This window comes from Suncus etruscus, chromosome 16 (genome assembly GCF_024139225.1).
Source record: "Suncus etruscus isolate mSunEtr1 chromosome 16, mSunEtr1.pri.cur, whole genome shotgun sequence".
In the NCBI taxonomy this organism is placed as follows: Eukaryota; Metazoa; Chordata; class Mammalia; order Eulipotyphla; family Soricidae; genus Suncus; species Suncus etruscus.
Window position 1 is genome coordinate 77,174,266 of NC_064863.1, and position 21,791 is coordinate 77,196,056.

The following is a 21,791-nucleotide window of genomic DNA, read 5'->3' on the forward strand; positions in this document are numbered from 1 at the left end:
TGTAATCAAGGTGTTTAAATAAAAAATAAAAATTAAAAAAAAAAGAAAAAATAAATAAAATTTATATCCCAAAAAAAAAAAAAAAAAAGGGTGGTATACCTTTTATGACTGAAACTCAATCATGAACAATTTTGTAACCACACTGTTTAAATAAAGTAATTATAAAAATTTAAAATCATAAATTTTCCACACAAAAAGATACCAGAAATGTTTTCCATTTATAAACATACTATTCAGCCTTAATTAAAAGTTCTGAAATCAATTGTATTATCGGCAACAGGGCATACCAAACTGAGATATTTATATTTTCTGTTTATTCCACTTTCTGGAACACTTAACAGCACCTTTCCACCACAAAAACATTTTTAGATTAAAATTACTTTGCCCTCTGGTTATCTGTGGGCACTGGTAACAAATCGTGCTAGAACTCATTGGAGTAAATGCTGATTGGTCAATAGGGGTTTTCACAAACTTTAAATTTCAGCAGAAATTTCAACAGAACCTGCTAACCCTGAAGAAGATGCCAGGTATTGTGAAGGTATACCAGGTAATTTGGTTTTCTTGGAGTTCTTGATAGCAAATAGCTTTGTAATGTAATTGTTTACAAATTCAAGATGCATGTCAACCAAGTAGAGAGCCTGCTTTTGTATATAAATATAAAAGTACTCTCTTCTGTGCACAATTATATATACTATTTCATGCTTTGTTTTATGCAGTAGAAAGTATGTTATCAGTCTAAAAATTATTAACTAAAATTGATAGCTTGATATAATTTGATTGTCAGTTGATTCATATTAATCAACAATTCTAATTTTACTCTATATTTTCAGATTCAAATCAGAGTAAGGCTCATCTGATTATATTTATATTTCCAATCATGTTATTTACACTTATCAGTACTCAGTTATTTATTTGGTAAATGACTTATACTATTCTGGTATTTAAAATATCTAGAAAACATTATAGTTAGAATTCAGGTCCTTTTAGTTTTAATTAAAATTTTTATTAATTTAAAATAATACCATCTATGATGTTAGCATATATTTAATAGTTATATTTATTTCTCCAAATAAAAGTTTTTAACCTTGAAAAGTTTCAAGTTTACAACAGCATTTAGATTAGATTATTGCTTTCTTTAAAAGTACTTCCCTCAAAGTTTAATTTTTGGTGAAATATTTAATCTTAATTTTCTGTAGTTCTTCCTTTTCTTTTCTTCTTCTTTATCCTGTAGTTCTGTGAGGTAGTCACTATTAGTTTTCATCAAATCCTCTAGATTACTTATTCAAGGATATAATAATATTTTTCCAATCATGGCCAATTTACTTAAATGAGATCAATGAATTCTATTAGAATAAGTCGGTTCATAATAAAATATTAGTGTTGTAAGTACGATTTTTCTAGACACAATGCAAGAATGGGATTTTCTTTAAATCAACTCTAGTACTGTTCTGCTATTTAAAGGATGGGAGCTTTTGCAAGATAGCCTAACGTCTTTTTTAATTAAAAAAACTTGAACTTTATAGTCATTTTGCCTGAATGCCAATGACAATTGTACCCTTAAACCTAGAGATTCTGAGTCAACTTGATTCTCTGTATCTATTCCCTAACATATAAGACTGGAGCAGTAATGTAATTTAACTCTCAGCTTACAAGGCTCAGATAATTGAAAGTGTGTAAAACCTTGAGACACTGTTTGATCTATTTTTGTATTCAATAAGTGCTAGTTTTATTGCAACATTAATTTGCAATTTTATTTTTATTGCAACATTGATTTGCTCCCTAATTCCCCACACCAGGTAATGAATATTAGGATACATACTAGGCACCTGCTTGGAAGCAGACTTAATTTCCCTCTCCACAGAGAAGCTAGTTACCCTGGCCTTGCAGATCTATTTAAAGTCTGTTATGTAGGACAAAGAGATAGTACAGAGGGTAATGTGCTTGACTTGCATAAGGCTGAACTGGTTCAACCCATCGCATCTCATATTGTCCCTTGGACCAGTCTCTGAGTACAGAGCCAGTAGTAAGCTTTGAGCACTGTCAGGTATGCAAAATGATAATAATAATAATAATAATAATAATAATAAACAATGATTTTTAAATTAATTTGTTATGAGTTGGTATTCTAACTTAAAATCTATAATTATATAATATTTAAGGTAAATTTTTAAAGATGAAAAAAAATTGAGTTAAAATATAATCATTGAAAAATATATAAAAATATCATTAAATTTCTAAAATATTATTTCTAGCAACTAATATCATTTTAACAATCTTGAACTATTTTTATTTTTATATTGGTATAGCCAATATGAATAAGTAGATTGAAAACTCTTATATTAAGTATCTACTCTTAGGCTGGAACAATATTACAGTAGATAGGGCATTTCCCTTGCAGGCAGCTGACCTGGGCTCAATCCCTGTCACTCCAAATAGTCCCCCAAAGAGTGATCTTTGAGCAAAGAGCTAGGAGTAACCCCTAATCACCAAATGATGTAGCTCAAAAACTAAAATAAATATCTACTCTTGGGAGCACATTTAATTTTTTTAAAATCAAAACAGTGAGCCACTTGGTGAGGGAAAAGTCTATATATTGTCTTTGTTTTATTCATTCTTTAAACTATAGTTCATAATTAGTAGTTCATTGCATTAAATCATTTCACTTTTTTACAGAGCTTCTTAAAGATGCAAGTTGTCTGTTTGGGACTGCTCCTTTTTGGTCTGACCTGGGCAAAGCCAGTAAGCACTCTTTTATTTCAATTTCAATTATATATCAAATAATCACTTGCTCTTTTTTTTTTACCAATTTGTCTTTTACGTGATGAACTTCTAAATTAGTGGCACTAACTTAGTTTCAGTACTTAGTGTAGTTACAATATAAAACACCAAGAAAAAAAATAATCCACACAGCTGCATGTCTGCCACTAAGAATATACTCTTTAGGACACAATGAGTTATACATTGGGACCACTTGTCCTGAAAAAAAGAAAATATCAAAAAGAGTATTATAGGGAAAGCAACTCACTAGCCACAGAGTTTCAGATCAGCTGCTATTGAATAGTGCTTCCAGGCTCAAATTTCAACATTTTCATAGGGCTTTATTTACAATGGTTTAAAAAATTAAGAAGAATGAAAAAAAAATTTTACTAGGTTGTCAATAGATGACAAAACAAAGAGATGAGAACATTTCTGCAATTTTTGCAACACTCCCAACACTGTGGGATTCTTACTAATAATTTCTTAATCAGTGAAATTCAACATATGGGACTTTAGAAACCTAAACTTAACAAACTCAAACTCCAGTTTGCTTTTGTGTCTTTCCTCCTCTATGACTCACTCAGAGGAGTACAGGATGTGACCAAATTATCTTGTGAGAAATGCTGAGTGTTACAAAGAGTTTCTGCAAGGCAGACAGAGTACTAATTAGATACTGTCTACATAGCATCCTATCTCAGAGTAACCTTTTTCAGGAGGACAACCATGGAAACAAGTGGTGATCATTATGTTTCCAATTCTTAAATATAGATCCGGAGTTAGTGGGTAACCAGTTGGGTAACCCACGGACAAGCATGATCCAAGCTTGTCATATTTGAGGAGAAGTCAAGAAAAGTATGTTCCATCTCAGAACACTGCCCACACACTACTGTGGGGGCAGCCTGGTATAAAATAGACATCTACAGAAAGAGCCCCCATAACCAGCATAGTATATGTTTAGGTAGAATAGGAAGAGAATGAATCTTGATGACCCAGCTCAATGCCACCAGTTGAAAACAAGTCTATTTTGAATAGCACATTTCAAGGAACAGCTAGTGCGACACCTCGACCATTTTCCAGTAAATGTGCCATGTCAACATCAATCACTACCTCTGGTTAAAAGTGGTGCCAACATTTCTTCCCAGACAATGATATTTTCTTTACAATGCCACACTAAGACACAGGAAAAATGCCAAGTGGGTGTAAGGGAAATAGCAGGGGTGCATACTCCAAATGAAAGAAAGATCAGGATAGGTCACGTTAGAGACAAACTTTGAGGTACATGTGATATTTTACAGAGAAATCAGAGATTCCATTTGAGCACTCATCGTCTAATTTAATAGGGAATGAGTACATACTTAGTCACTGACATAAGTTTGAAATTTTTATTTACTTTCTAAAATTAATATGTTTATTTAAGCACCATGAGTATGAACATTTTGTAGTTGGGTTTCAGTTAACCAGTGCAACATTCCCACCACCAATGACCCCCACCCTCCTGCCTGTATTGGAGACAGGCATTCTATTTTTCTCACTCACTACCATTTTTTGTAACAAAAAATACCCAAATAACTTACTTTTTATTAAAATTAGTACTATGATTCACCTTTTAAAAGATACAAAGGCCTCAGATACTATGCCCTGTGCCTATGGTCCCCTGAACATCACAGGAGATCCCCATTATTGTTTTTAAAGAATTTTTTGTTATCAATAATTCTTTCTTTAAATTTATACAAGTTGTGAGAATATTAGAGCATAAGCATGAAATCATCTGGGATCAAATCTAGGCATTGACACTTATGCCATCTGCTCTACAAATAGAACCACATTCCTAGCCTCCTCTTCCTCCTTTCTTTTCTTTCCTTGTCTTTTTTGTCTCCTTTTATCTTCTCTTCTTTTTCTTCTTCCTCTTTCTCTGCTTCCTTTTATGCTTACTCCTCTTCCTCCTCTTCTTTTTCTCTCCTTTCTTCTTCCCCATTTTCTTCTTACTTGTCTTCTTTCCTGTCTTCCTCTTCTTCCTTTTCTCTTCTCACTCTTTCACCAACTCCTCTTATTATTTTTCTCTTCCTGGGTCTCTGGGACTCCAATGATTCCTATGTTGTTTCTGTTGAGTTTATCAAAGACTTCTATTTTCATCTGTTCACATTCTTTGAGTAGTTTATCCATTGTCTGATCATTTGATATAAGGTTCTTTTCCAATCTCTTCTGCTGTATGAAGTTGTTCTGCATCTCATGTTCTGGCTCACTGACCCCATCCTCAGCTGCTGTTACTCTGTTGGAGAGACTTTCCATTGAGGTTTTTTATTTCATCTACAGAATTTTTCAGTCCTCTTATTCCAGTTTGGAGTTTTCTGAGTTCTATCTTTGTGGACTGTTCAGCTCAATCTATGCTTTCTTTGAGTTCTCTGAGTTCATCCTCCAAATTTCTACTCTAAACACCGTATCTGAGAGAATACCTAGCTGGTTGGTACTTCTCCGGTCATCAGAGCTGCTATATTAATTTTCTATATGTGGAGTTGGCCTGAATTGTTTCCCCATTAACACTCATGTAGTGTGGTTTTTACTATGTGCTTCGGTGGCGTTTATGGGTTAGAATATGCCCACAGCCATGGAGCCAAGCGAAGTGGCCACTCTCCTCTGGTTCCACCTTATGGGGTAGGTACAGCTTACTGGGATTGGGCCCTGGAGAGATTATGTTCGATGGTGTCTTCTTGGCTGCCTCATGCAGAAAAGCAGGCAGGGATTGAGGCAACAGTCCTTTATAATGGTTCTCTGGTTCCCAAACTTCACTGCCATTTAATTTAATTTATTTTATTTTGGGGGGGGTCACACCTGGCAGTGCTCAGGAGTTACTCCTGGCTCTACACTCAGAAATCACTCCTGGTGGGCTCTGGGGACCATATGGGATGCTGGGATTAGAACCACCGTCCTTCTTCATGCAAGGCAAATGCCTTGCCATTGTGCTATCTCTCCGGCCCTCACTGCCATTTTAATACAAATTCAAATCATAAGGGAGAGAAAGTTTATCTCAGGCTCTTTGAGAGCCTGGGTGGCTAAAAAACCTGAAAGCTAAAAACCTGAAAAACTAAACTGACTGAATCAGAGTATCAGAAGAAAAGTACAAAAGATTCATTAAAAGGACTGAGGCAATAGTATAGGCAGTAGGGCACTTGTCTTGCATGAGGTTGACCTGAGTTCAACCTCCAGCAGCTCATATTAATCCCAGGAGCTCCACTACAAGTGCAAAGTTGCACTCCACTGAGTGCAAAGTTAACCAGTGAAACAATATCCCAGATAATCTCAGGATGTGGCCCCAAATCAAACAAGTATAAGTATTCATTAATTTATATTTTTTTTTGTTTTTTGGGCCACACCCAGCGGTGCTCAGGGGTTATTCCTGGCTGTCTGCTCAGAAATAGCTCCTGGCAGGCACGGGGGACCATATGGGACACCGGGATTCGAACCAACCACCTTTGGTCCTGGATCGGCTGCTTGCAAAGCAAACACTGCTGTGCTATCTCTCTGGGCCCGTATTCATTAAATTTTTATACACTTGTAGCATATTCACAAATAAGATCAGAAATGACCAGAAAAAAAGATTTTAATCCTTATAGATTAAAAGTATAAATAATTAATAAGGAAAAGGTCTAGATATTGTCCAAAAAACTCTAGTCTTCTTATCTGGAAAATAAAGCTTAATTTAACAAGGTTTGCTTGAAGAGTTTTCTGGCACCCTTTTTGGAGTCTCTAAGAATCCAGCTGTATTAAAAGGAGATTATTTATTTATTTATTTTGCCAACTGAAAGGAAAGTGGGCTTTTCTACATTTACAAGTTTTAATTACCATTAACTGAATATAATTTTATGTCAAATGAGATGATGAATATTAAAACATACATTACTGACAAACTTTTTATCTCTAGAGTAGAATGGAAGCTAGGTGAAGAAGCTTTATCATCTAGTCAGTTGTATACATTTAATAAAGTTTTGGGTATTTTTCTAAAATTATTTTATCCATCAGAGTCCAGTCAGGAGAATAAAATCAACAACAGGGAATTCAGTAGAGAGATTTTAACTGGAGAATTCTCCCCAATATGTTAGGTTTATTATCTACTCTTGCAGAGAAGAATTTCAGGAGAAGACCATGAAGTAATGTTTTTATTGAAATAAGAGAGAGGTGAGACAGAGAAGAACTCTCTAAAGAAAAAAGAAAAAAAAAAGGACACATCCACAGTGGACATGTGGGCAAACCCTGAATATAATAAAAAGGGGAAGCCACATGCTTAGAGTAGAGCAGCGGATAGGGTTACTCTAGGTGAGGTGTATCCCCTTGACTTTTGCAAAGATGGTTTTGTGAACCTTTTCCAAGATTCCAGGTATTGGGGTTTCTGTTCACTGTTGTCATGTGGGTCAATAAAAAAGGACTCTGATCAGTGATAGAGTTATTTTCATTGTTGTTCTGTTTGGGGGCCACCATCCCCCCCACAATGCTCAGAGCTTACTGTGTCTTTGTGCTCAGAAATCACTCCTGGCAGTGTATGTGGGACAATATGGGATGCCAGAGATCAAACTTGGGTCATCTAAATGCTAGGCAAACACCCTACTCTATCAGGGCTTTTTGTTCCTGCTGATTTTTTTCCTGTCCTAAAGGTATCTAAAGGCCTTTTCTGGATTGGGATCATGCACTTTTTTTTTTTTAGAACATAGCTCCTAATGAATCATATCTACATGGAGTCCATCCTTGGAATCTATTGTGCTGGTGACAGAATAACTGCTTTCAGATAATTTCTTGGTTATATTACTTATTAAAAACTGCCAAGGGGGAATCCCCAAAATGGAGTCTACCATAAACTTACATAACGTCATTATTTATAACCTAACGTTGTAGCCCTAAACAGATAGGCTAAAGTAAGAACCTATTTTGATTTTTCTTTTTCACTCTACTCTCTCTTCTTCCCTCTCTACCTGGCCTCCTACCGGTCTATCCTAGTATAAGTCAGATAGAAAAAATTTTGGAAAATGTTATTTGAGAAATATTCAAGGCAGAGCAAAGTACAGGGCCTAGTGCACAGCAGACAGGGCTCTTGCTCTGTATGCATTTGACCTGGGTTTGATCCCCTCCAGCACTCTAATTGGTAGCCTGAGCCCTGTAGGAGTGACCCTGGACAAAAAACTATGAGTAAGACCTGGGCACTGCACAGTATGATAAAAAAAATCCAGAGAAGAAATATACTATCTGAAAATAATGAAATCATTTCTAATAACTGATTTTTAGAAACACATAGCTTTAAGATTTATTCAAGAAGGAAACTCTCCAGGTAGGATAGATAGATAGATAGATGATAGATAGATAGATGATAGATAGATAGATAGATAGATAGATAGATAGATAGATAGATAGATGATAGATAGATAGATAGATAGATGATAGAATATTAGATTGAGCAGATAGATAGATAGATGATAGAATATTAGATTGAGTAGATAGATGATAGATAGATAGATAGATAGATAGATAAATAGATAGATAGATAGATAGATGATAGATAGACAGACGGATGGATAGATAGATAGATAGATAGATAGATAGATAGATAGACGGATGGACGGACAGACAGACAGACAGACAGACAGATAGATAGATAGATAGATAGATAGATAGATAGATAGATAGATAGATAGATAGATAGATAGATGATAGATAGATAGATAGATAGATAGAATGTTAGAATTAGTCTTGTCCCCAGTGTTTCTTTTATACAACTGTTGCATCCAGTGTATCCAGACACAAACTATCATCTGACTCCTCTTACATCATTTAAAATAAATTAGGAGTTTTCAAAACAAACAGGAAAATAAAAATAAGGGTAATATTCCTAAAAACAAAGGAATTCTCATGTGCCCCATGGCCAGATGGCATCTAGTTTCTCAGGTTCTCTTCAATTTGTTCTCCTATGACCTTTAAATTTGAGCTGTAAAGACTAACTCTGGATCTTTTCCTTCTTAGTTGCAAGTGTTTCTCTATTTCAAGAACTACTTCTTACCATCTGGCACCATCCAGGTATCTCTCTCAAGTCCACTAAAAAGAAAACATTTGTCAGGCCACCCTACATTCTTTCCCTAAAAGAAATGTCCACACAAATGATTGGCAGCAAAGTCTCAATGAGGTGTAGAGAGCTATGATATGACTCTTGCTGAACCATCAGCAGCATCCTATGTTGGCTTATGGAGCAATGATTGAACTTGAACCACTGAAGTCTTGTGATGGTATCTGTTTCCAGAAAGAAAAGGTCAAAGAAAGAGTCTTCCCCTGGGTTCAGGGTCTTTTCTCACATAATTGGATTTTCAAATAAGACAGAAAGTGAAGTGAAATTTTTCTATTGTCAAAATATAAGAAAGAAGAGAAAAAACTGTAAAGTAGTGATGTGACTCCAGAATGTACTGAGGAATACATTATTTATAAAAAACTTCTGTCATATTGTTATCAGTGGGTGATGTGAACCCCTCACAAGAAATGGGATTCCCAGAGAACCTCACAATTTCTGTGCAGATCCCTTGACTCCTAGTTCTTTTTGTGGGAAGGGTGGTCACACCGGTGGCACTCAGGGGTTACTCCTGGCTCTGTGCTCAGAAATCGCTCCTGACAGGCATGGGGGACCATATGGGATACTGGGATTTGAAACACCTTCCTTTCTGTGTTAGCTGCGTGCAAGGCAAAAGTCCTACCACTGTGCTATCTCTCCGACCCCCCGACTCCTAGCTCTTTATGCAGAAGTCGCAGGTAACTTGGTGAAGTGGAGAATAAGGGCTGGAACTTTGATAAAAGTGTGCTTACTCCTCTTTGCTCATCCCACCTTTTCCACCTGGGGAAATGCCTGGTGTGGAAATGCCAGACTGGTAAATGCTCTAAGCACCCACATGGCAAGACACCAGCTTCCCAAAGCAACCATCGAGCCACACATGAAGATACATTCTGCAGGGTATAAGAATAGATCCCTACCACGCAAGCTCTTGGAGAGTCATAGTTGGTGCAAGGAACCTTGTTGCAGGAGAAAGTCAGTTCTAATCTCAGCATAGGCCTTCCAAGATTATTACCCTTCTTTCAAGAAAAGAATTTCAGGAAAAGGAGAAATGTTGAAGTAGAACAGTTTTATTGAAATAAATTTAGAAAAATATGATGGGAAAGATGAGCCTGTGTGTGCTCACACAGCCATGCATGTATTTGCAAGCCAAGTATCTTATTCTCTAGCCTAAGTCTCCAGGTCCTTTCCTTTTTTTCTTTTTTTTTTTTTTTTTTTGGTTTTTGGGTCACACCCAGCAGCGCTCAGGAGTTACTCCTGGCTCTATGCTCAGAAATTGCCCCTGGCAGGCACAGAGGACATGTAGGATGCCAGGATTCAAACCACTGTCCTTCTGCATGAAGGACATGCTATCTCTCTGGTCCCATCCTATTTTTTTTTTAATTTTTTATTTTTAATTATGAGAACAAAGATGCAAAGAAAGAGGACAAGGTAAAGTTACAGTGGAAGGACAATTACCCATAAACAGAATTCTCAGTAGTCCCATTGCTGATATCTTAACTTTGAACTTTCAGCCAAAGAACATTAAGAAAAATAAAACAGAACCCATGTACAATTACTCTGTCCCTCAAGTCCCCAGACTGTAGTACATGATATTGTCCCATCCTATTCTTATCAGGACTTCTCTGAACCAAGATATCTCTTTATTTCCAAAGAGTTCGAAATTTGCACCTCAAAGCAATGTGGTCATCATGTCAGTGGGCTATTTCAGGGCCAAACAATTTCTTTTTAATTTTATTTTAATTCTACTATTTCCAAAATAGTCATTACCAGGAATCCCCCAGACTATTTTTCTGTATCTTACTCCCACTCCACCCTCATCCATTGAAACAATACTTATGTTTATTTCAAGTGGCTTTTCACTTAGTTTATGGATTGCTGCCTCAAGTTCAAGTGAAAAAGAAGCATTTTTTAGTTTGGGGGGTTTCTTTGTTTCCCTCGGTCTTTATTATTACTGGTTATTAGTCATCTCCAAACAAAGTCTGGCTTTTACCCTGAGCTAGAAGTAGGGATATAATTTCAAAACTAATTATAATTTCACAATTAATCCTGAATCTTCGCATTTCATTTTTTCTTTTTTAATGACTCCTTGAAATTAACTACAATGGGACCATAATTGATACATGACAATCTACCACAAAAAAACACATAACGGGGCCGGAATGGTGGCTCAGTGGTAAGGTGTTTGCCTTGTCACAAGGTGTGGCCCCCAAACCATAAATAAATAAATAAATAAATAAATAAATAAATAAATAAATAAATAAAAAGCACACATAACAATACACTACACTGAATTCTGATCCTGGCCCTGAGTTCATGAAAACCTCTTTTTGCCTTTTATATTGTTTTGTTTTGTTTTATTTTGGGGCCACATCCTATGATGCTCAGAGGTTACTCCTGGCTATGCACTCAGAAATCACTCCTGGCTTGGGAGACCATATAGGATGCCTAGGGATTAAACTGAGGTCTGTCCTACATCAGCGGTGTGCAAGTAAAATGTGCTACTGCTGTGCAACCACTCTGGCCCCGTCTCTTTTTGCTTTTTTATTTGTTTCTTTGGTTTAGCATTTTAGGTCACACTTGGTGATGCTCCATGACTAATTTTGGTAGTGCTTAAGGGTCATATGCAATACATGGAACACACCTGAGTCAACCATATGCAAGGCAAACACGTTAACCACCATATTATATCTCTCTGGTCCAGAAAAGTTCTTATATTTGGGGTTTTTTTTTCCCAGAGGGCATCAATTACATTCAAGCTTCTTCACATCAAGGGCCTCTCCTCAACTCCTTGATTCTCTGGCTTATTTCATGACTATGATTATTGCTGCTGGCTTGGTAAAGTGGGGATTAAGGGAGCTATCTAAAGAGAAGAACTTTTCTACCTCTCTGTTCTACCCACTGAGGCCATCTGGGGAAATGCCTGGGTGGGTCAGGACTGTTAAAAATCTGCTTTGAGCACCTACACGATACTGACATGCATGCACCGCAGCTTTTAAGATGTACCTTAAATCCACTTGTTCTGACAGTGTAGGAGATGGTCCCTACCACCTCTCTTCTCAGGGAGCTGTGTATTATGGAGCTTTGCAGTGAGCTGGGGGCTCCTAAGGGATGGGCTGGGGTGGGAAGGAGTTCATCCATCTTTATTCTTTATTCTTCTCCTAGCTGTCAGCAGAAAGTGAACTCATCTCTATTGTTCCAAGGGTCAGGGTTAACAAATTAACAAGTGCTTAAATAAAGATTATTTAAAAATAATAGTACAACCTTAGGCCTGAGAGATTACCTTGCAATCAGCCAACCCGAGATGGACCCAGGTTCAATTCCTGGCATCCTATATGGTCCCAGAGCCTGCCAGGAGTAATTTCTGAGTGCAGAGCCATGAGTAACTTCTGAGAGCCACCACCAGATGCGCCTTGCTAAACTCCCTCACAAAAACAAGAAAGGAAAGCTAACCCTAACCTCAGCACAAGTATTCTGTAATCTTCACTTTCAGAAAAGAATTTCAGGAGGAGGCAAAACAGTTTTTACTGAAAGAAATTTAGAGAGATGGGGGAGAAGAGAAAAAAGAATATGTGTTTGAGAAAAAAGAATATGTGTTTGAGAGAGAGAGAGAGGGAGAGAGAGAGAGAGGGAGAGAGAGGGAGAGAGAGAGAGATAGAGAGAGAGAGAGAATTCTCTAAAGTGGAAAACACAGAGGGTCAAAAGAGAAGGGTAGGCACTAAAGTGATACAACAGGTAGGGAGGGCATTTGCCTTGCACACAATAGAACCAGGTTCCATCCCCTGCATCCCCAAGTATCCCAAAGTTCACCATGAGTAATTTCCTGAATGCAGGGCCAGGAGCAACCCCACAGCAATGCCAAGTCTGACCCCAAAATAAAACAATAAAAAAGGGAGGAGGGAGGGAGAGAGGGAGGAAGAGGGAAGAGGGAAGAATGAAGGAAGAGGGAGGAGAGGGAGGGAGGGAGGAAGGAAGGAAGAGAAAAAGAAAGGAAGGAAGGGAGGGAGGGAGGAAGGAAGGAAGGAAGGTAGTATAAAAGGAAGGAAGGAAGGGAGGGAGGAAGGGAGGAAGGAAGGAAAGGAGGGAGGGAGAAAGGGAGGGAGGGAGGGAGGGAGGAAGAGAGGAAGGGAGGAAGGAAGGGAAGGAGGGAGGGAAGAAGGAAGGAAGGAAGGAAGGAGGGAGAGAGGAAGGAAGGAAGGAGGGAGAGAGGAAGGAAGGAAGGAAGGAAGAAAGGAAGGGAGGAAGGAAGGAAGGAAGGAAGGAAGGAAGAGAGGGAGAGAGGGAGGGAGGGAGGGAGGGAGGAAGGGAGGAAGGAAGAGAGGAAGGGAGGGAGGGAGGGAGGGAGGGAGGGAGGGAGGAAGGAAGGGAGGAAGGAAGAGAGGGAGGAAGGAAGAGTAGGAGGAAGGAAGGAAGGAAGGAAGGAAGGAAGGAAGGAAGGAAGGAAGGAAGGAAGGAAGGAAGGAAGGAAGGAGGAAGGAAGGAAGGAAGGAAGGAAGGAAGGAAGGAAGGAAGGAAGGAAGGAAGGAAGGAAGGAAGGAAGGAAGGAAGGAAGGAAGGAAGGAAGGAATTTAAGTTCAGGGGTTAAATAGGACTTCAAAGATATAGCAAACAAGCCACTAATGAGCCACTAATGACTATTGGGAGGTTACTTTTGTCAAGACCTTTAGAGTTTTCATTAGTGTCTCCTTTCCTTGAGTGGTTTACCCTTTGAATGGAGCCTCTGTTTCTGCATTTTGGTGGTGCTTCATTTTCTGTGTTTTTTTCTTTAATATTTTATTGAGACCACTGTGAGTTACAAGTCTTTCATAGATGTATTTTAGGCACATAGTGACAGTGAATTATGGACATTCCCACAACCAGTGTTGACCTCCCTCTACCATAGTTCCCAGTATCTATCCCAGACCTCCACGTTTAGGCCCCTGGACTGCTTGCTAGTGTAGCAAGTTCATTTTGTGTATAGCTTGTTATAGTTTGGGTATCTTGATTCTATTGTCATTAACTTTGGTTTGGGTATTTAGATCTGACAATTTTTTATTTCTACTCAATGCTCCTGATACTGCTTGGCCCCTGGGTCTCATCTACTTTTTTTTTCCTTTTCTCAATTAGTAGGAGAACATAGAACTATGAGGTAGAACAAGATGATTCATGTTCTATGGTTCTGTAAAAAAAAAATGTTGGAGCCCTTATCTATGATCTATCAAGAAATTTAAAAGAAAATAAAGAAGAAGAAAAGGAGTAGCAGATGTGACTTTTTTTTTTTTTGCATAGGCTCTAACTTACATGAGGTCATAAATATAACAATTATGCCAAGCACCCTATTAGACCACAATGCAACAGAGATCAAGATTGACTGTAAAAAGATGTGGAGAAAAATCTAACACCTGGAGATTAAACAACATGCTGCTCAACAACAGTTGGATCAAAGAAGAAATCAAGGAAGAAATAAAAAGATTCCTTGAGACGAATGACAATGAGCAAACAAATTGCAAAAAAACTATGGAACATAGCAAAAGCAGTGATTGGGGGAAACTCATAGCAAGACAGGCCTATGTTAGGAAAGAGGAAAATGGCAAAATCAACAGCTTAAAGGGATACCTTAACTATCTAGAAAACCAACAGCAAAGAAACCCAAACATTTTCTTTCCTCCTAAGAGGTCACAATTTGCATCTCAAAGAGATGTGATCTTTATGCCTTGGACTGTTTCAGGGCTGGTCAAATTCTTATGTTTTATTAATTGCCTTTGTAATGCTGAAATAAATATTAATAAATATGCTTATCTTCTTTTTGCTCAGAATGATTTTTTACATTGAATAATATAACCCAGGGAAATAAAGATAAATGATATACCTGTTGCTTGAAGAAATAAATGAAAGAATTTTTCATTTCTCTTGGTGAAATTTTGGTTCTTGTTTCCTTTTAGACATTTAAACCACAGAATGAGAAGACAAAGCAAGACTGTGTAGAAGAACAGAGGGTAAACAAAATTATTCTTCTTAAAAAAATCTTTTAATTCTGCACAGTTAGTAAGAGGAAAATTTTAACTGTGAAAATATCTTTGTGTACTTAGAAAAACAGGCAAATGCAGGATTATGCAACATAATTCTGATAAAAGAAAATTCATCAGGAGTATGAAACAAAGAGAAAGTATTATGAATAGTATGCTTCTCTTCGAATAATGTATGTTACATACATTCATATTATACAAATATGTATGTTCCATACATATATGTACATAAGAAAAAGAAGAAAGCAGTAACAAGACTTATATCAAGTCTCAACAAGCTGTTCTATTTACAAAGCCTCAGCTTTCCATGAGCATCCAAAAATTAAACAAGTAGCCTCAGCTTTTCTGATCACTAAATTGCAACCTACCATGGCTTCTCATGGCAGTCCCAGGAAACTCTAATACTCTTAGTCTAAGATGAAGATGACCAAGGAAAACTTCGTAAGCTTAAATATCTAAACATTCACACTGTGGCTTTTGCCAATTGGATATCAGACATGAATGTAAAATGCTTTTTCTCCCACCTATTCTTGTATAAAATAATTTTCAGGTGCTCCATTAATATTTGATAATAATTTTGATATGCTGCAGTTGAGTCCTTCTGGGAAAAATAAAGGTCAGGAGAAAAGGCACATAGCTGTTTTCTGGTGAAGATCTGCCCTCTTGTGGTTTTAAGAAGTACTTCCAATTGACAAAGGCAGAATTAGACTTTCAAAAGGAGAACCAGAAAACTTCTTAGTAAGAGATGATACTACGTCAGGAGAGCTGAAGTTATGAAATTTACCTATACATGGATGTACATGGAATCTATTATGCTGAGTGAAATAAGTCAGAGAGAGAGAGAAAGAAAAAAGCACAGAATGGTCTCACTCAGCTATGTTTTTTAGGAAAAATGAAAGACATTCTTGCGATAATAATTTTCAGACACAAAAGAGAGAAGGGCTCGAAGTTACAGCTCACTTCATGAAGCTCACCACAAAGAGTGATGAGTTTAGTTAGAGAAATAACTACATTTTGAACTATCCTAATAATGAGAATGTATGAGGGAAATAGAAAGCCTGACTCAAGTACAGGCGGGGGTTGGGTGGGGAGGAGGGAGATTTGGGACATTGGTGATGGGAATGTTGCACTGGTGATGGTGGTGCTCTTTACATGACTGAAATCCAAACACAATCATGTATGTAATCAAGGTGTTTAAGTAAAATATATATATTAAAAAAAGAGATAATACTACCTAATATAATGCTATGTGTTGAAGATCATGGACAAAGTCCACCACGAAAAGCATGGTTATTCTATTTTCACTGTGTTTCTATAACATCTGGAACAAAAATAAATAGATAAAAAGGACATAAAGGAAAGCAGCATCTCAGAGTAAGACCTCCAAAGTCTAGTTCAGCTGCAGGAAAATGGAGGATGACATATTCATTTTGGTCTGCTCTCCAGTTTCACTCCAGTGTCACTGGTGACTCTGTCCTTTCCCCCACATCTTCTGCCAGAAACTCTGTGTCCCAGTCTCCCTGACACATGCAGGCCACTCCATACCCCATACCCTGACCAAAATTCTATTTAGAACTTGCTACTGCTGTGTGGTACTAGGGTATCATATGCATTTCACGTTATTGCTTCTGAGTAAATTTTCACCTTTCTTAAGGAGGTAAATATTCTTTACATTTTTCAAACCCACTGATGGGATATATTTTGACCAAAAAGAGTGATTTATTTTAGTGTCTGTTAAATTAATTTCACAAATGACTCCATCAGTGTCAGGCTATTCAGTAGAAAAAGAATAAGGACTTTGTCACTATATGGACAATAGTTCTTTTCACTGAGTCCTTCCTCCAGACTCATTGGCAAAACAGTTTTAAATGCATCAGCAAAATGACTATTTATTTTTCCCAATTTGGCTTCATTCACAACCACAGTTGCTATGTTCTTTCTGAATTTTTGTTGTTGCTATTGTTCTATTCAATAATATTTAGGTGTATCTCTTATACTGCTTGTTATGCTTATTTGTTACTTCAAATAAGTTAAAATATATTTGTTAAAACAAAGATGTGTTAAAATCTCTGCATTCTGAAATATGCTGCCAAATAAAACAATTGAGAAAACTTTAATTCTTTTCCAGGATCTAAGCACTAAAAAAGAAACAAAAAAACATTCAAAAATCTATATGCAAAGTACTGTAATTGGTACAAAAATAATCATACTTAAGAACTTAGTAAAGGAAATAGTTCCTAATCAGTTTCTTGGGGGGAGTCATAATAAAAATATTTAAGCTGAGTTATGAGAAAATGAATAGGACTTAAGCAAACTAGATGGCAGAAGGAGCCTTTGTCCTTATAGAAACTATCAGTCCAGGAGTGAGGAAAAATGAAAAGCAGGGTACAGAAAAGTAGACCAGTCAACTAATATAGAGCCCATCATCCAGTCAACAACATAGCATAAATTATTAATAATTCCAGCAATAATTTGAAAATAGTCCAGCAATATTAAAATATTTCTAAAATAAATAAAATATTGTTTATGAATAATAGGAAATAATATACATCAATATGTAGATAAATAAAGTATATAAATATATAAAATATTTTAGTAATAATTTGAAAATTAGTGGTGAAGAAAGTCAATTTTGCAGTTGATTTCAACTTAAAATGTAAATTTATTTTAAAAAATAAAAGAAAAAGAAATCACTTAGCATAACCAACTGCAACAAAAGATAACCATAATATGCCACATTTAAAAAACCCTGTAATATTTTTATTTATAAAGGATCTTTCTATACTTTTTTCAAAATGCACACAATTCATTAATATATGTGATATTATTTAGGAAGTGAAAGCACCAGATATAAAACAAAGCTTCTAACTAGAATAAGGAGAAAAAAAAATAAAGGTAATTTTTATAACCAATTTATTTTCTAATGTATTGAAGAGAGCGGTTGTGCTTAGGGCTTACTCATTCAGCACTCAGGAATCACTGGTGATGGACTCCAGTTATTCAGATGGATTCTGGGAATGATTCCAGGTCTGTCATGTGCAAGGCAAATACTCTATCCACTACACTATTGTTCTCACCCCTCTAATGCATCTTTTTAAATAAAAAAAAAATATATTAATAGTGAGCAAGTTAATTTAATTACAAAATAATATATACAAATCAATAAAAGTTGAAAAAGTCTGTGTAACTTTTCCAAATTTATTGTCTTAAATTTTAATATACTTTATAAAGATTTTTTTTCCTTTGGTTTTTTTTTGTGTGTGGGGGGGTAGTCACACTGGTAATATTCAGGGCTTATTCTTGGCTCTGTGCTCAGGGATCACTCTTGGAAAGACTTTAGGAATCATACATGGTGTCAGAAACTGAACCTGGGCCAGTTGGGTGAAAGATAAGCAGCTGCCCCTGTTTTCTATCTCTCTGGTCCTGCTATAAAGCTTTTCTAGTATATTTTTTCTCAAAAAATTATTTTCAGGATAAGCTTGAGAACATCAAGTGAGTTTGATAAGTTTTAATAAGTATGGCATAACTTATATAAATAAATAATTTCAATTGATACCTTAAAATGTTATAAATTTGAACTTTTGCATACTGCAAACTAAAATTGTACTTACTTATTCTTCTTTTTCCATGAAAACACTTTAACCACTCCAGAACTATTTCAACTAACTAACCTCTATTAAGTATTAGGTGGCTTAAGAATTATTACATTTAAATCTTAACGTTAAATCATGACCTATGTTCTAAATTATATGTTCACAGGAAGAAAATTTCAAAGACAGAATCACTGCTGTTCACCATTTTGGCAAGGAAAACAATCAGAAACTAGTATCAGATGAAAACATTAACCAGGAAAGAGAGAAAGATTTATCTTATTTTGAAGTCCACGTAATTGAACAAAATAGTACATTGCAAAATCTTTTGGAAAGTAGACTGACAACAAATGAAGATTTTTATATGAATAATGGAATAAACAACTACAATGACTTAAAGATATCTATTAGCCCTGAATCCACTGGGCAAAATAGTTCTAAAGATGGAGATGATGCCATCAGAAATCTACATGACCATCAAGAATCTGCTGTAGCTCTCATTCAAAGTCATTCTCAGCAGGCCACAGGGTCAGTAACTTCGATAAAACTCTTAAGAGCAGAAAGCAAAGAGACTAAATCTGGTAACAATCTCAGCAAAACCCCAGCAGATATGAATGACGCGAAGGCTCCATCAAATAATAAAAAAAGTCAACAGAGAAATTCCCAACCCCTAAGTAATCCTGTCAAAAGCAAAATCACTTATTCTATCCCACTGAACACTGATTATCCAAGACAATTCTCCCAAATGAAAAACATCCATAGTGATTTTGAAGGCAGTGGATACTCAGATTTTCAAGATAAAGCGGATCATCTCTCTCCTCTCAGTGGAGATGATCAACCTTTCAAGTATCTTTATAATCCTAGTAAAGAAGAAGCTATTGTTTCTGGCCTAGAAGATTCCAATATCCAAACAGAATTTTCAGATCCAAATAAAGCTGAGACTATTGATCCTGATACAAAAGGAGCTGGCTATAATGAGCCCCCAGAGAAAGAAGAAAATGGGAGAAATATCAGTAGAATCAGGACCAAAATGGGAAAAATAGCAAATATAGCTGGTGTAAGCCAATCAGAGGGCAGCAATGACATTATAGGTAGCACTAATTTTAAGGAATTACCTGGGAAGGACGGCCAGAGAGTGGATGCCAGTAGCCAAAATGCTCACCAAGGAAAAGTCAAGTTTCTTTACCCTCACACACGCTCAAAAGAGGAAAGAAAGGAAGTCAGTAGCTATGTAGTTGAAGCTACAAATCATAATACAATTCCAAAACAAGACAGAGAGAGTCATAGAAAAGAGATGAACTATTCTAGTAAGAATCAAGCCATCTCAAGTGAAAAGCAAGAGCTTTCTAGTAAGGGTCAAAATCAAGACATATTCATTCCTTCTCCTGGTATTGATAATGAAATTGTTTTCCAGATTGGTCCCGGATTTGAATGGACTGTAAAAACACATAGGAAAAAAGGTCTTAATGGACACCAGAGACAAAATACTACTACATGGAATAACATTATATCACAAAGGAAAGTCCCCTGGGTTCACAGAAAACCCTACTCCAACAGGCTCAGCAGCTTTAGAAAGCCAGACAGCAGTGAATCATCATCAGACAGTAGCAGTTCAAGTGAAAGTGAGGGTGACTAATTGGCAGGAAGTTCCCAGAAAAGTGAGGTTTCGGATTCCAAGATATTGGTGACTTGATGAAAAACGAGAAAGATTTAACAGCAGAGCAGATGAAAGATAGAGCATGAACTCAAGTACGTCAAGAAATCTAGCTTTCCTGGGGACAGTCGTTGCTATTTTCATGGTCCTAGGATAACGTTTTACTCAAAGTTATAGTGCTTTCTTAAAGGAAAAAAAAATCATTAATAAATTGGTCTAGGTAATATTTGAATAGGTGTCATTTCAAATTGTGAATGTCCAAAATAACCTTCCTTTTTTTTCCTCTGCAGACATGAAAATAAACTTTACCTTTCATATAATACAACTAATTATCTGTGGTATATAATTCCTGTAGGAAAAAAAAATGGTTGTTTTGGTTGCCTTTTGTCTCTGGCAAAGGCAGTGACCTGAAGTTAATTCACTGGATAAGACTTGAATTCGACCCCTTATTCCCTCATGCCCTATGCTTAAAGCCTGTTTCCGTTTCTCTTTAACCTCCCTCTCGTCTAATAAGGAAACCTAGTTCATATTCTATACTCATTTCTTGTTGCACATTTAGAACTTCTCATATAGCACCTCTATTTCCTGAAACAAATCCCACAGTATCAGTTTTTTCATTGCTACTTCTCCCATACAAAGAGGGACATGGAGTGGATGGAGGTCAACAGTCTGGGAAAGAGAAATACAAATGCAGAGCCAAGAGGAAAATTTGCTTTGGCAGATATTACTTATTGATATCATTTAGGAAATCAAAGTCTCTCTCCTCTCTTTCCCTCTTTTCTTTCTCCCTTTCTTTTCTCTAGCCTTCTTTACTCTCTTCCTCTCTCTCTTTCTCCTCCCCCCTCATATTTTCTAAATAAAAAGACAGTATCCCACAAAGTAAAGGAAAAAAGAGTATGCACCTTAGGCTGAGATGCAGGTTATTCCAGAATAGAATATACTGATACCAAAGTCAGTACAGTACAGTAAGGAAGGGAGATAAATTCTTGAAAGCTTTGTCTTTTGTGAATAAGTGTTGAATTAAATAATTAATGATGGAGCTGGATGGAGAAGGATGTAGGCCTTTGTCCTTAGGCCCCGGCCACGTGGCTTCATCCCCCATCAACCGGCGGGTCTGGGGTCCAAGAAAGCAACGGGTATTGAACTCACTCACAGGCAGGCATCAGGAAGTATCAGCTTTATTCATACCCTATCCACCACATGTGTGTGGCCTACATCATAACCTTTCAAGCACTAGTTATTCTTAGCCTTGCATCTTAACTCCTTTCAGCCATCTTCCTTTGACCTCCATGCTGGTCAAAGACCAAAAGGGCAAAGACCCTAGTCCCTTGGGTCAAAGGCTTTATATAACCTTCCAAGACCACTCCCCGGAATGGGAGGGGTCTTGCAGGTAAGGTTACACCTAATATCCGGTTCCCAAGACCCCTCCCAGAAAAGGGCGGATCTCAGGTAGGTACACCTAAATCCAGGGTGGAGTTACAGATAAGAAAATATATACAATTGGTGCTACTCATTCTCCTTTCTTACCCTGTGGTTTTAACAGTTAATGTGAATCCTGAAGGGGTAGCCATCATTAAGTAAAGACATGAAACCAGAGGTGGGGTAACATTTCTATATATCTATGGTTCCTGGCCCAGAACTTATAAGTAATTTTCCCAATGATAAGAATACTAGGATCCAATTTTTGACCTCATCCTTGAAACAGAGCT

General features: G+C 36.8%; 1 protein-coding gene across 1 annotated transcript; it reads left to right on the forward strand.

The window, feature by feature from the left end:
- Nucleotides 1-5,319: 5,319 nt before the first annotated feature.
- On the forward strand, nucleotides 5,320-20,064 carry MEPE (matrix extracellular phosphoglycoprotein). The gene is made up of 5 exons (XM_049789888.1): nucleotides 5,320-5,409; nucleotides 8,761-8,814; nucleotides 14,755-14,808; nucleotides 16,097-16,144; nucleotides 18,598-20,064. Exons 1-5 carry the CDS (start codon nucleotides 5,320-5,322, stop codon nucleotides 20,062-20,064), a joined length of 1,713 nt encoding a protein of 570 aa, XP_049645845.1.
- The last annotated feature ends 1,727 nt before the right edge of the window (nucleotides 20,065-21,791 follow it).